The sequence below is a fragment of the Nothobranchius furzeri genome, chromosome 14, assembly GCF_043380555.1.
Source record: "Nothobranchius furzeri strain GRZ-AD chromosome 14, NfurGRZ-RIMD1, whole genome shotgun sequence".
Lineage (NCBI taxonomy): Eukaryota > Metazoa > Chordata > Actinopteri > Cyprinodontiformes > Nothobranchiidae > Nothobranchius > Nothobranchius furzeri.
Window position 1 is genome coordinate 62,952,726 of NC_091754.1, and position 13,815 is coordinate 62,966,540.

Consider the following 13,815-nt stretch of genomic DNA (forward strand, 5'->3'; position numbering starts at 1 on the left):
TGGCTCCTGGATGCCTCCCTGGTGATGTTTTCCAGGCACGTCCAACCGGGAAGAGACCTAAAGGTAGACCCAGGACACGGTGGAGGGACTTTTTCTCTCACCTGGACAGGGAACTCCTTGGGATTCCCCCGGAGGAGCTGGCCCAAGTGGCTGGGGAGAGGGAAGTCTGGGCCTCTCGCCTTAGGCTGCTGCCCCCACGACCCGACTCTGGATAAGCGGATGAAAATGGATGGATGGAAAATGGATGGATGGATGGATGGATGGATGGAAAATGGATGGATGGATGGATGGATGGATGGATGGATGGATGGAAAATGGATGGATGGATGGATGGATGGAAAATGGATGGATGGCCTCTGGTACTGTATGCATGCCCCTACACCATTGGCTGTTGATAAATCCCACCTTCACAGTCATTTGTATACAGAAATGCCTTCAATTTACCATATTTGGTCACATTCCATCTTAAGCTCACGAAGGGCATTCCTGCTTTCTCCCCAGGAAAGAAAAAGGAAAACTTTATTGACAGTCAGATCGAGACACTGGCTGCCAAAGCAGATGAGAACCAAAGGCGTTGCGGAGGTAGTAAAGGCGGGGCGGGCGGGACAGAGGAGAGGTTTCTGTCAGAAACCTGGAATACCAGAACGTTCCATTCTGTTGTCTCTGTTTACATTACAGGATTGTGTGCATGTTGTTCTGAGTTGAGGTTAGAGTTAGGAAAGTTTGTAGTTTGACTGCAGCCTCCTCTGAGCTGTCAGGCTGGTTACCTTGACAACGCATGTTTGTTTGAGGAGCAGAGAAGAGGAGGTCCTGGGGGGTTCTTGTAGTAGTCAGTCATTAACTACGGACTGGAATCAGTTTTGTGCATTCTGTCCGTCTCTCCTAATCCTGACCCTCCTTCAGGAATCAGATCGGAGGACACGTGAGCGCACGCCCTTCCAAATCCTCCATAAGCACAGATCAGACGTTCTACAACGTCACCATCCCATCAGTCACGCCACAGGTGTCTTCTGTAGGCTTTAGCAGCAGCCAGAGCTGTTGTCCCACCGACCACGAGGAGCATGTGTGGATGACCGAGACCTTCAGTACTGCGGTTCCTCCGTTCTACCACTACATGCTGTTCATATGGATGGTGAGAGGCTGTTTTTATTTAGAAGCATTTCCACAACGCTTACATTAGTTCCTACGTACGACGTACGCACCGCTCTCTGCATAGGTAGGTAGACGTACGCTGCTCGGCCCTGATTGGCTCGGTTACAATCCTGATGCTGGTCAGGCTAGGACTGTCACACACAACCATCTGTGGCGTTAACGGAGAACGGTCCAAAAACAGAAAAGGTCCAGTGTGCTGCAGTCCTGTGGGCGAAACGGCCTCGTTGACACCAGAAGTCAGAGGAGAAGGGCCAGGCTGGTCCGAGCTGATAGAAAGGCAACATTAAGCACTCGTTCCACCCGAGGTGTGCAGAAGAGCGTCTCTGAACACACACCACGTCGCACCTCGGGGCAGACGGGCTACAGCAGCACATCACACCGGGTGCCGCTCCTGTCAGCTAAGAACAGGAAGCTGAGGCTACAATTCACACAGGCTGACAAGAACTGGACAACAGACGATTGGAAAAATGTCGTCTGGTCTGAAAAGTCTCGATTTCAGCTACGACATCCGGACGGGAGGGTCGGAACGTGAAAGCATGGATCCAGCCTGCCGTGCGTCAACGGTTCAGGCTGGTGGTGGTGGTGTAATGGTGTGGGGGACGGTTTCTTGGGGCACTTCGGGCAACACCACAGCCTACCTTAGTACCGCTGCTGACCAAGTCCATCCCTTTATGACCACAGTGTACCCATCTTCTGACGGCTAATTGCTGCAGGATAATGCACCAGGTCATAAAGCTCCAGTCATCTCAGACCGGTTTCTTCAGCATGACCATGACTGCACTCAGATGACCTCCACAGCTACCGGATCTCAATGCAATATAGTTATCGTGTCAATGTGGACCAGATCTCTGAGGAACGTGTCCAGTACCTTGTTGAATCTGTGCCATGAAGGATTAATGCAGCAATGAATGATTCTTCTACAGTAAAAGTGTGTTATCCTAGTGATCCTACCTTCATGTCCAGGACCCAGGTGTACAGGTGGACCTGAGGCAACACCTCACCCAGCAGATGTTCTCCCTTTGTCCTGCTGTAAAGGTCTCCATCTGCATTTGGTGCCTCAAAACTGTATTTTCAGGTCTGTACGTGTAACGTTCCACTCGACGCGTTGCTTTGACCCAAGAGTGTTTTTTTCTCCTGGTTTTGCAGCCTCTTGTGTTCAGAGTGCACTCGTGCCCTCTTCAGCGCTCTCATCGGCACCATCTTCCTCCCTTGCTTTCTCTCTAGGGTCTCTCCCTCTTCAGGCTGCGAGATGCATGGGGGAGAGAAGTGATGATGTGGTGTGTGGGAATGCCAGGATGAGAGGGAAACTACACGCTCTCGCCTGGATTAAGTATTAACGTGACTCCAGACCATCTGGACTGAAGAAGAAACACTGAAAGAGCAAAGAGAGAGACGAGTGACTGAATCTAAAATACAAGCTGTGGATGGGGGGGGGGGGGGGGGGGGCATGAGTGGTTGCTTCCACTTCCAGGTTCTCTCCTCTGGTTCAGGTTGGAGAAAAGTGGTCTGGACCCGAGGGAGGACTAATCATCAACACATCTGTGATGGTAATGTGTGTGTGTGTGTGTGTGTGTGTGTGTGTGTGTGTGTGTGTGTGTGTGTGTGTGTGTGTGTGTGTGTGTGTGTGTGTGTGCGTGTGTGTGTGTGTGTGTGTGTGTGTGTGTGTGTGTGTGTGTGTGCGTGCGTGCGTGCGTGTGTGTGTGTGTGTGTGTGTGTGTGTGCGTGCGTGCGTGCGTGCGTGTGTGTGTGTGTGTGCGTGTGTGTGTGTGTAAAGGCATCAAAGTAGGAGGTTAGCTGTGGTGAATCAGACACCAGAAGACTGGATCCGTGTTCTATGCTCTCACTGACTATTCTGGAGTTATTTCACAACTTATTCATCTAAAGCCTGATTTATGCGTCTCCGTCTGCGTCAGTGCGGAGACACGCAACGCCATTATCCGTCCTTGCGTAGGGATCCGGCAGGCACGCAAGTACGTACGGAGTCGAGCCCACTTTTTTAAACATCCGTTGAACGAGACGGATTACGCAAGCTTGTGATTGGTCAGGATGCCGCTGTTGTTTACAGCGCCGCCATTGCAAAGAGAGCCGAGTTTAACTAGCGGCAGACACGGAGCAGCTTGAAAAATGCCTCACGAACAAACTCTAAAAATATGAACGTTTAATTCCCCGTGACTGGAGGAGTGAAAAGATGCGCAGCAAGCGTTTTATTTGTGGATGGAAATGACAGGAAACGTGGGTTTAGAGGTGGGGAGCGCATGAAGCGGTGGGAGAATGAGAGACAAATATGTCCGTGTTAAAAGTCTCTTATATACAAAAAACACAATATAAACACACTATCTTGGACCGATACATGACAGGATACCACAGAACAGCGCTACGCCCTCTGGTGTCCTGCCGGGCTTCCGTCGCTTCCGTCAATCCGTGCGTGTCCGTCCCTTGCGGAGCTGACGGAGAAGCCTGAACCAGGCTTAAGGGTGAATATTTTGGTGTGTGTTTCAGGGCGTTTGGGAACATATGCAGGAGATCAAGGAGTCCAGAGTATTCAATTAAATTCAAGTTTATTTATAAAGCGCCAAATCACGACAAGAGTCGTCTCAAGGCACTTCACATAATAAAAATTCCAGTTCAGGTCAGTTCATTAAGCCAGTCAGAAATAATGTTTCCTATATAAGGAACCCAGCAAATTGCATCAAGTCACTGACTAGTGTCAGTGACTATACAGCAATCCTCATACCAAGCAAGCATGCAGCGACAGTGGAGAGGAAAACTCCCTTCAGGTGGAGGTATCTTAGGTTCCTACGGAGACACGTGTCCAGGGGTGGACTGGGCCTATCTGGCACTCTGACACTGTCCCGGTGGGCCGCTTAGCCAAGTGGGCTGCTTGCCCAGCTTGGGCCAACACTACTCCACCGTCGGTGATCTGCAGAACATTAGCTACACGGTAACCTGAAGCTAACAAAGTTTTTGCAGGCATATTTAGTAAGAAAAACGCGGTACGTTGATGACGTAGGAGTTGTTTTACCGTGTTAGCATGTAGCTAATGTCCCGCTGTTCTCCGCCTGTGGAGAATGAGCTGATCTGGAAGGCCAGGGCCTGCATGTAATTAACAGTCCCGGTCCATGTTAGATCTCACATTCGGCCTAGAGACGAGTCCGCGGGCGGCAACACCCCCACCGCTCTCCTGATGGGGAGGGCCGATGATTCGTAAAAATGCCAGAGCCGAGTACTGGTCCCAGTCCACCCCTGCACGTGTCAGCAGTAATGGTGATGTAAGAGTGACCAACAGCAACACGTGGAACTGCTCTGTGGAGCAAAGCTGCAGCTCCAGCTGTAGCCACAGGTCAGACAGGAAGTCCAGTTAGCTCATCAGTATTTTCCTGAATCTAAATCAGCAGATGATTGTGTTTTTACTATTGACCAAGTCCTGGAAGTTCACCTGTAAAAAGGACTTCCAGCTGTTTGGGTTAGGGTTAAGGTTTACTCCAAACCCTGTCCCTCGGTGCCGTGTGTTCATGCAGGTGTGAACACAGTAACCTCTACAGGAGGAATACAAGAAGAACCTCACCAGGACCAGGTGGAGAAGACGGTCTCAGTTCCAAAGGAAGTCCGGAGCGCTACATGATCTGACCTCAGCCTAGCACAGCAACCGTCCACGCTCTGAGCCCTCTGTGGTCAGGTTGGTCGTGACTTCTGGGATGCAGGAGGGCGCACACACACGTCAGTAGCTACAGAGTAGCTCCTAGCTAGCTGCTAATGAACAGAGGCCTCGGGTGGACATTCAACAAGAACCATTTCTTCACTGATTTTTGGATGAAAGACCAGAAATATTAGCTCTGAATCACAAAAAGCTGAAGAGCTCCAACTGTTGACACACACATCCATCTCCTTCTCTTCACTTCTGGTGACCCCGCCCCCAGAAAACCTGACAAATCAGCAAACAGAACATTCTCCGTTTGTGGTGATGCATTGTTTTCATTTGATCCGTGTTTTCCCTCTTAGAGGATTAGGATAACGCATGTGGGCTTTAAAATGTATAACATCACCAACTTGTGTTGACTAAAGCCGCCTGAAACACTGAGATCACGTGTTCACGCCACGGTTAGCTCCTCTTGAAGTCGTGGCATCGTGACATAAAACGGAAACAGAACTAAATCCCGTCTGCGACGCCTCGCGCTGCATTAAAGGGCCCCTCCACGTGGGAATTCCCGAGAGCCTTGTTGCTTTGAGTGATTTATTATTCAAGGGTTTCCGATTCCACGTGAAAAACATTTTTATTTGTTTACGTGCTTTTTACATTTAGATGTCAGACGTCATTTCTTTTCTCCAGCTGTTGGATCCTGAAGCTTCGCTGTTCTGCTTCAGTCCTGACCCAGTTATGTCGGGATCATCAGAGCTTCAGCGTTCAGCAGCATCACTTCATGTGTTATCTGCCTGATTACTGGCGTGTTGGAGCTGCTTTCAACAGCAGCGCGTCTGAGCAGAAAACACATGAAAGGAGAACGGCGAGCAGAAAGGACGAAGACAAAGAGAGGAGGAGGAGGGAGGAGCGCTGGAGGTGTGATGCCCCCTACTGTTCATCTTTAAACATCCCAAGAGACTCATCTCTCTCTCTCTCTCTCTCTCTCTCTTTCATTCTCTCTCTCTCTTTCATTCTCTCTCTCTCTCTCTCTTTCATTCTCTCTCTCATTCTCTCTCTCTCTCTCTCTTTCATTCTCTCTCTCTCTCTCTCTCTTTCATTCTCTCTCTCTCTTTCATTCTCTCTCTCTCTCTTTCATTCTCTCTCTCTCTCTCTCTCTCTCTCTTTCATTCTCTCTCTCTCTTTCATTCTCTCTCTCTCTCTTTCATTCTCTCTCTCATTCTCTCTCTCTCTCTCTCTTTCATTCTCTCTCTCTCTTTCATTCTTTCTCTCTCTCTTTCATTCTCTCTCTCTCTCTTTCATTCTCTCTCTCTCTCTCTTTCATTCTCTCTCTCTCTCTCTCTCTCTTTCATTCTCTCTCTCTCTTTCATTCTCTCTCTCTCTCTCTTTCATTCTCTCTCTCATTCTCTCTCTCTCTCTCTCTGTCTCTCTCTCTCTTTCATTCTCTCTCTCTCTCTCTTTCATTCTCTCTCTCTTTCATTCTCTCTCATTCTCTCTCTCTCTCTTTCATTCTCTCTCTCTCTCTTTCATTCTCTCTCTCTCTCTCTCTTTCATTCTCTCTCTCTCTTTCATTCTCTCTCTCTCTCTTTCATTCTCTCTCTCTCTCTCTTTCATTCTCTCTCTCATTCTCTCTCTCTCTCTCTCTCTTTCATTCTCTCTCTCTCTTTCATTCTCTCTCTCTCTCTTTCATTCTCTCTCTCTTTCATTCTCTCTCATTCTCTCTCTCTTTCATTCTCTCTCTCTCTCTCTTTCATTCTCTCCCTCTCTCTCTCTCTCTTTCATTCTCTCTCTCTCTTTCATTCTCTCTCTCTCTCTTTCATTCTCTCTCTCTCTCTCTTTCATTCTCTCTCTCATTCTCTCTCTCTCTCTCTCTTTCATTCTCTCTCTCTCTTTCATTCTCTCTCTCTCTCTCTCTCTCTCTCTCTCTTTCATTCTCTCTCTCTCTTTCATTCTCTCTCTCTCTCTTTCATTCTCTCTCTCTCTCTCTTTCATTCTCTCTCTCTCTCTCTCTCTCTTTCATTCTCTCTCTCTCTCTTTCATTCTCTCTCTCTCTCTCTCTTTCATTCTCTCTCTCTCTCTTTCATTCTCTCTCTCTCTCTCTTTCATTCTCTCTCTCTCTCTCTCTCTTTCATTCTCTCTCTCTCTCTTTCATTCTCTCTCTCTCTCTCTCTTTCATTCTCTCTCTCATTCTCTCTCTCTCTCTCTCTCTCTCTCTCTCTACTTTGAGCACCTTCCTGGTGAATATAAAGAAGCAATTCCTCTCTCTCTCTCTCTCTCTCTCTCTCTCTCTCTCTCTCTCTCTCTCTCTCTCTCTCTCTCTCTCTCTCTCTCTCTCTCTCTCTCTCTCTCTCTCTCTCTCTCTCTCTCTCTCTCTCTCTCTCTCTCTCTCTCTCTCTCTCTCTCTCTCTCTCTCTCTCCTTTGAGCACCTTCCTGGTGAATGAAAACAAGCAACCTCTCTCCCTCCCATAATAATCACAAACAGAGGTGCACACATCGGATTAAATCAATAAACAAGGCTGCTCGTGAACACGGTGCTGTGGCTAAACAGAAAATGAGGCACATGACAGTTCAGACCACATGAGGGGCGTACGGTCAGCAGCGGTGCATGTGATCATGTGATTTGTTAGATCTACAGTGTGTAGAAGTGCCAGCCTGCACATCTATAATAGACGAGCCCACCCTGCCGCCCAATCCTCCACCCCGAGCAAGGGCTTCACCTCCTCAGATGTGTGAGGAGTGCATTAAATATGAACACCTCCCTGCTCTCAGGCCAGACTCCTGTTCACACCAGCGTGTGACTGGCGTGGCCGTAGCCGAGCATCACGGCAGAACCTTGAGCTCAATAACGCTCTAAATGAGAACTGTGGCCAACGTGGAACCACAGCAGAATTTAGCTTCTGAGTTCGGGACAAAATACAAGTTTCTTCACGTCAAAGCATCGTTTATTTTGTGAATGACGTCTGCGAACCTTCCTCTGGTTGGGTCGGTTTGACGCCTACAGTCATTTTAGAAGCTTCGGAACGAAGAACGGCATAAACCACCTCTCTCAATCGGATTGAAATTTCAATCCGATCGGGCCGAATCGGATCAGAATATTCCGATTGACATGTTTACACGCAGAATTTTTTATCTGAATGGGCGTTCAATCTGATTAAATATGCGCATGTAAACGTGGCTAGTGTCTGGTGAGACGGCAGCAAATCCTCACGCCTTGGCTTTATCTACAAACGCGTCCGCCATTCACCTCCTCGAAACATCATCAGCACTGATCTGGATCTGTGGCTGGAGCCCAGTTTGGCCACCGGAAAGGGAAAGTCGGGTCAGAGGGCTTCTGGACCAGAGCAGGTATACGACTGAAACAGATCTGGGGTCCACAGACCAGTCCAACAGGTCACTTTACCATTATTGTTCTGGGCAGAAACATTATAATTATTATGTTTTATTATACAGGTTTGTGAGAGCTCGATGCATTCTGACGCTTCCTCCGGACCAGTCCCGTTGATTTAAAACCTAGAGTAGATAAAGACGCTCGTGCAACACACAGATGTTCACTGATCAGGTACCTTTGGTGTCACATTTGCATACAGCTGAAGCAGCAGCAGACGGAGAGCCCGCTCTGCGTCGGAGAGATTGGTTTAAACAGGGATGTGTTCCTAAACCTGAGGAAGCGATTACCGCAGGATGAAGGAGGCGGCCAAGGAAGTAATGACAGGATTTATGCAAAGCCTTGACGGTGCATACGTAGAAAACACTCTCCTCTTTGCTAATGCATTACCTGTAAAAAAGATGAAACTATTCAAACGGATGTTTTAAAGGCGGGTTGTCTTCGTGAAAACAAATCTTACCATCCCCCCGTTACATCCTCCTGATTAGCCTCTGGAAAGTCTGACTTCACATCCTTCAGGTCTAATAAGCTCACTCCAAGTACAGCCAACCGCGACTTTACTCCAACATTTAGCATTTACGGTTAATTTTAGGGAAGCACTAGCCGGTCCCTGCCCGTCTTCACCCCAGCTAGCCCGTCTTCACCCCAGGTAGCCCGTCTTCACCCCAGGTAGCCCGTCTTCACCCCAGGTAGCCCGTCTTCACCCCAGGTAGCCCGCCTTCACCCCAGGTAGCCCATCTTCGCAGGTAGCCCCTCTTCACCCCAGGTAGCTCCAGAAACGCCCTCTTGTTGCCACTTGTCACGTTTTTGCTTCTACATAATCGCAGAACTCTGTGTAAACGTCACAGAAACATGAAAATAAGTAAATCATCAGGACATTTAGGAGATCGCTGACTCACTAAACGACTCCAGAACAGTTGAGAAAACTGGTTTTAGGTATTTTTTGTGTCCAGCTCGTTGTGTTCCTCCAGAAGAAGTTGGGGTAACACCTGAGCACCGCAGCCACGGTAACCTGAGCACGGAGGACCCACACACACATCGCTGCATTCATTATTGAGAAGAGACACGCTCAGGCTCCTCTTTCAAAGAAACCACAAAAGGAGAAGAAATAAAGGAAACATGACACCACACTCCCAAAGGTGCAGAGCACACACAGGTAAACTCATTCTCACTTACACACACACGTGGTGTTTGTTATTTGTCAACAATCTGTGACCGGTGGTTTCCATCAAATGCAAAGACTCGGGTGGCCGTAGAGAAAAATGAGTCATGCTTAATCTGTTTAGGGGTGAAGGATCTTTGATAATCTGCCTGCAGGTAACCACTGACGGGGTTTGAACGTTCGTCCTTCACAACACCAGCAGATCCACGCTCAGAGACATCGCCTTGCTTTTACGTCCTCTGGCTTCACGAGGACCCGTGGAACAAGTCGTGGCATTTGTTTGGAGCTCGTCAGGATGGGATTATAATCCAACCACGACCGACTGAAGGACGGAGATCTACAGGTAACACACAACGATAACACAAGAGCCTGATGGTGGGAGTTTCAGATCAGTTTGTCTCAGGTGTGAGATTTTAAAACCTCGAAGACGAAGGACGTCAGTGTCGGTCTCAAGGCCTGCTCCATCCATCCATCCATCCATCCATCCATCCATCCATCCATCCATCCATCCATCCATCCATCCATCCATCCATCCATCCATCCATCCATCCATCCATCCATCCATCCATCCATCCATCCATCCATCCATCCATCCATCCATCCATCCATCCATCCATCCATCCATCCATCCATCCATCCATCCATCCTATTTTATTTTCAGCCGCTTATCCGGACTCGGGTCACGGGGGCAGCAGCCTAAGCCGAGACGCCCAGATTCCCTCTGCCCAGCTCCTCCGGGGGAATCCCAAGGCGTTCCCTGTCCAGGTGAGAGACATAGTCCCTCCACCGTGTCCTGGGTCTACCTTTAGGTCTCCTCCCGGTTGGACGTGCCCGGAAAACCTCACCAGGGAGGCGTCCTGACATGATTGCCTAGCCACCTTAACTGGCTCCTCTCGATGTGGAGGAGCAGCGGGTCTACTTCGAGCCCCTCCCGAATGACCGAGCTTCTCACCCTATCTCTAAGGGAGAGCCCAGACACCCTGCAGAGAAAACTCATTTCGGCCGCTTGTATCCGTGATCTCGTTCTTTCTGTCACTACCCAAAGCTCATGACCATAGGTGAGGGTAGGAACGTAGATCGACCGGTAAATCGAGAGCTTCGCCTTCTGACTCAGCTCTCTCTTCACCACGACAGACCGGTACAACGCCCGTATCACTGCAGATGCAGCACTAATCCACCTATCGATCTCACGCTCCAGTTTTCCCTCACTCGTGAACAAGACCCCGAGATACTTAAACTCCTCCACTTGGGGCAGGACCTCATCCCTGACCCGGAGAAGGCATTCTACCCTTTTCAGGATCAAGACCATGGTCTCAGATTTAGAGGAGCTGATTCTCATCCCAGCTGCTTCACACTCGGCTGCGAACCGCTCCAGCGAAAGCTGAAGATCACGTTCTGATGAAGCCAACAGGACCACATCATCTGCAAAAACCCTGCTTGGGCAGCAGCAGCTCAACAGGTTGAGCGGGTTGTCCAGTAATCGGAAGGTTGCAGGTTCGATCCCGGCTCTGGACAGAGAATTCTGTTGTTGTGTCCTTGGGCAAGACACTTAAAGAGCAAGTCACCCCCTACAAGAAACTTACTTCACTCCCACTTCATATTTGAAAAATGCAACAAATGCTGTTGCTTGGCAGACCGAGAGGGCGGAGCCGCTAACAAATACACACACATACAGGCTCACAATGGCATTATGGCATCATAATATACCAGATGACATCACAGTATACCTCTTAGCCAATAGTGGTGGCAGATTTAAATTCAAATACAGTGCAGAATTTTTCCCTGACGACGGTGCAACACTGACAGTTTTAGGCAGAATATGTTAATTTTAACCAAGATGCACTGAACTGCCAAATTATTGACTACATGTGTCTGCAGCACGATTAGACACTCGTTTATATAGTTTATCAGCAAAAAAATGTGATTTGGGGGTGACTTGCTCTTTAACCAAGCTGAACAGTACAAAATACACTCCAACTACAACTCCCAGAATGCACTGGAACCCGCAGCACCGTCACACATTCCCTCCCGCTGGCTGCTCGGATGTTTTGTGGAGTTTAGGACGCTCCTTTTGCTTTTCCAACAACGATCTTTGGATCCCGAAGCACGAGATTATTCACTTTGTTGTAATATTTCATAGAAAATGATTTTTAAATTATAATAACCGACATAAATAAACTTCCATTTGTTTTTAGAAATGGTCAGTTCATTAACTCAGCGGCCTTGAAAACCTTCCTCCTCCTGGGAAACCTGACAACTTGATCTTACAACACCTGACAGGGCGAGGCTGCAAGGCCATTCATCTTCTCCCATCCTCCTCGTTTGATCCCTCAGCCGTGTGACTTCAAAGGCTAAAGGCCGGGGGACTGTGGCGGTCCATGCACCATGCCTAACTCAGCTACAAAGGTTCTGACACCAAAACCTAAACAAACGGGGACACCGCCGTATGCACGCTCCCAGAAACATGCTCATTTCATCATTTCTTTGTTTTGAAAAACAAAAAAGAAGCTAGTGGACAGCTGGCCGGCTCTCCTTCCTGCATATTTAGCTTGAGTTGGGACTAAACTCAACGATCACGGGCAAGCTGTCCAGCACTGACTCTCCAGCATTACTCATACACTGCAACAATTAAAACATCAACAGGGAAGGAGAAAATATGTACATTATTCATATCTGTCCCCGAGGGAGACGGGCACTCAGAGCTAATGAGAGCAGGAAGCTTTGAAGTCACGGAGCCTTCCGTGAGGTGAGTAGCGTGAATTTAGCGCTGCCATCAGACACGTTTGGCTCCATACGAACAGCTTCTAGACAACTAGAGCCTCAGCCGACCGATTCCTGATGAGACGAAGTCTCCACGTTCCACAAGGTGGGTCTGGGATCCAGAACCACCCTTTGTAATGCGGCAGGAAGCAGCTGACATCATAACACCACGAGGACACGTGCAGAAACGCGGGTTAAGTGTGCAGAGTGAACGAAATACTGAATGGGGGGTGTCTGTGGGCGAGCAGCAGCTTCACTAAACAGAAGAAGCTCTGCCCACCAGGCTGACCCCTCGCTCCATCACCGCTGGTGTCCGCCATCCGGCCCGGTCCCACGCTGATACACTATCTGCCTAAACAGATGCACATTCAAGCCTGCCGGCGCTTCTGGATCCGGTGCCCTGCTTTACTTTTAACCGCCTGCTGATGTTTTGTCCGTCACGGTGCTCCTTTTCACCCTGGTCTCCTTGAACAGGCGAAGCGACGAGATAACAAAGACCCACGCTGACCTCGCTGTTAAAGAGAAGCTGCTTGCTGATGAAAGGTCTGCGCGAGGCGAGACACAACACACACATCCAGAGAGGGTAAAGACGCTCTAAGTGTTCGGCCTACCTCCACAGGGAGCTCTCCAGCACCTTGGTCGAGTCAGCGTGGTAGTACTTGGTCAGGATCAGGATGACCTGCCGGAAAACAAGGTGGAGAGAAAACGTGTTGAGAGAACGGCCGCAGAGATAAAAGGCTGCGGTTAAACAGGCGTTCTTAGGCTGACATCAGCACCACTCGACATGGTGAATGACCTGTTGTTCACTCCAACCATCGACCTAATCAGTGGCGTCAGATCTGCAGCAACGACCGTCGCCGTTTAAACATCATAGTTGTTTTAACATAGCAGTTATACTATATACTACTAATATATACTGATACTACTACTACTATACTACTACTATATACTATATACTACTACTATATACTATATATACTACTACTACTATACTACTACTATATACTACTACTATATACTATATATACTACTACTACTATACTACTACTATATACTATATACTACTACTATATACCAATACTACTACTACTATACTACTACTATATACTATATACTACTACTATATACTATATATACTACTACTACTATACTACTACTATATACTACTACTATATACTATATATACTACTACTACTATACTACTACTATATACTATATACTACTACTATACTACTACTATATACTATATACTACTACTATATACTAATAATACTACTACAATATACTATATATACTACCACTACTATACTACTACTATATACTATATACTACTACAATATACTATATATACTACTACTACTATATACTACTACTATATACTATATACTACTACTATATACTATATATACTACTACTACTATACTACTACTATATACTACTACTATATACTATATATACTACTACTACTATACTACTACTATATACTATATACTACTACTATATACTATATATACTACTACTACTATATACTACTACTATATACTATATACTACTACTATATACTATATATACTACTACTACTATACTACTACTATATACTACTACTATATACTATATATACTACTACTACTATACTACTACTATATACTATATACTACTACTATATACCAATACTACTACTACTATACTACTACTATATACTATATACTACTACTATA

The 13,815-nt window shown here is 47.3% G+C and overlaps 1 protein-coding gene across 9 annotated transcripts in view; it reads right to left on the bottom strand.

Annotated features, from left to right (window-relative positions):
- Positions 1-13,815, bottom strand: part of sorcs2 (sortilin-related VPS10 domain containing receptor 2) — a 502,015-nt gene that overhangs the window by 350,277 nt on the left and 137,923 nt on the right. For 8 of the 9 annotated variants that reach the window (XM_070544302.1, XM_070544294.1, XM_070544299.1 and 5 more), the window contains one exon: positions 12,709-12,776. The exons of the other annotated variant lie outside the window; for it this stretch is intronic. In XM_070544302.1, the coding sequence (XP_070400403.1) occupies positions 12,709-12,776 (68 nt within the window). The remainder of the gene's footprint in view (positions 1-12,708; positions 12,777-13,815) is intronic. 9 annotated transcript variants of the gene reach the window in all.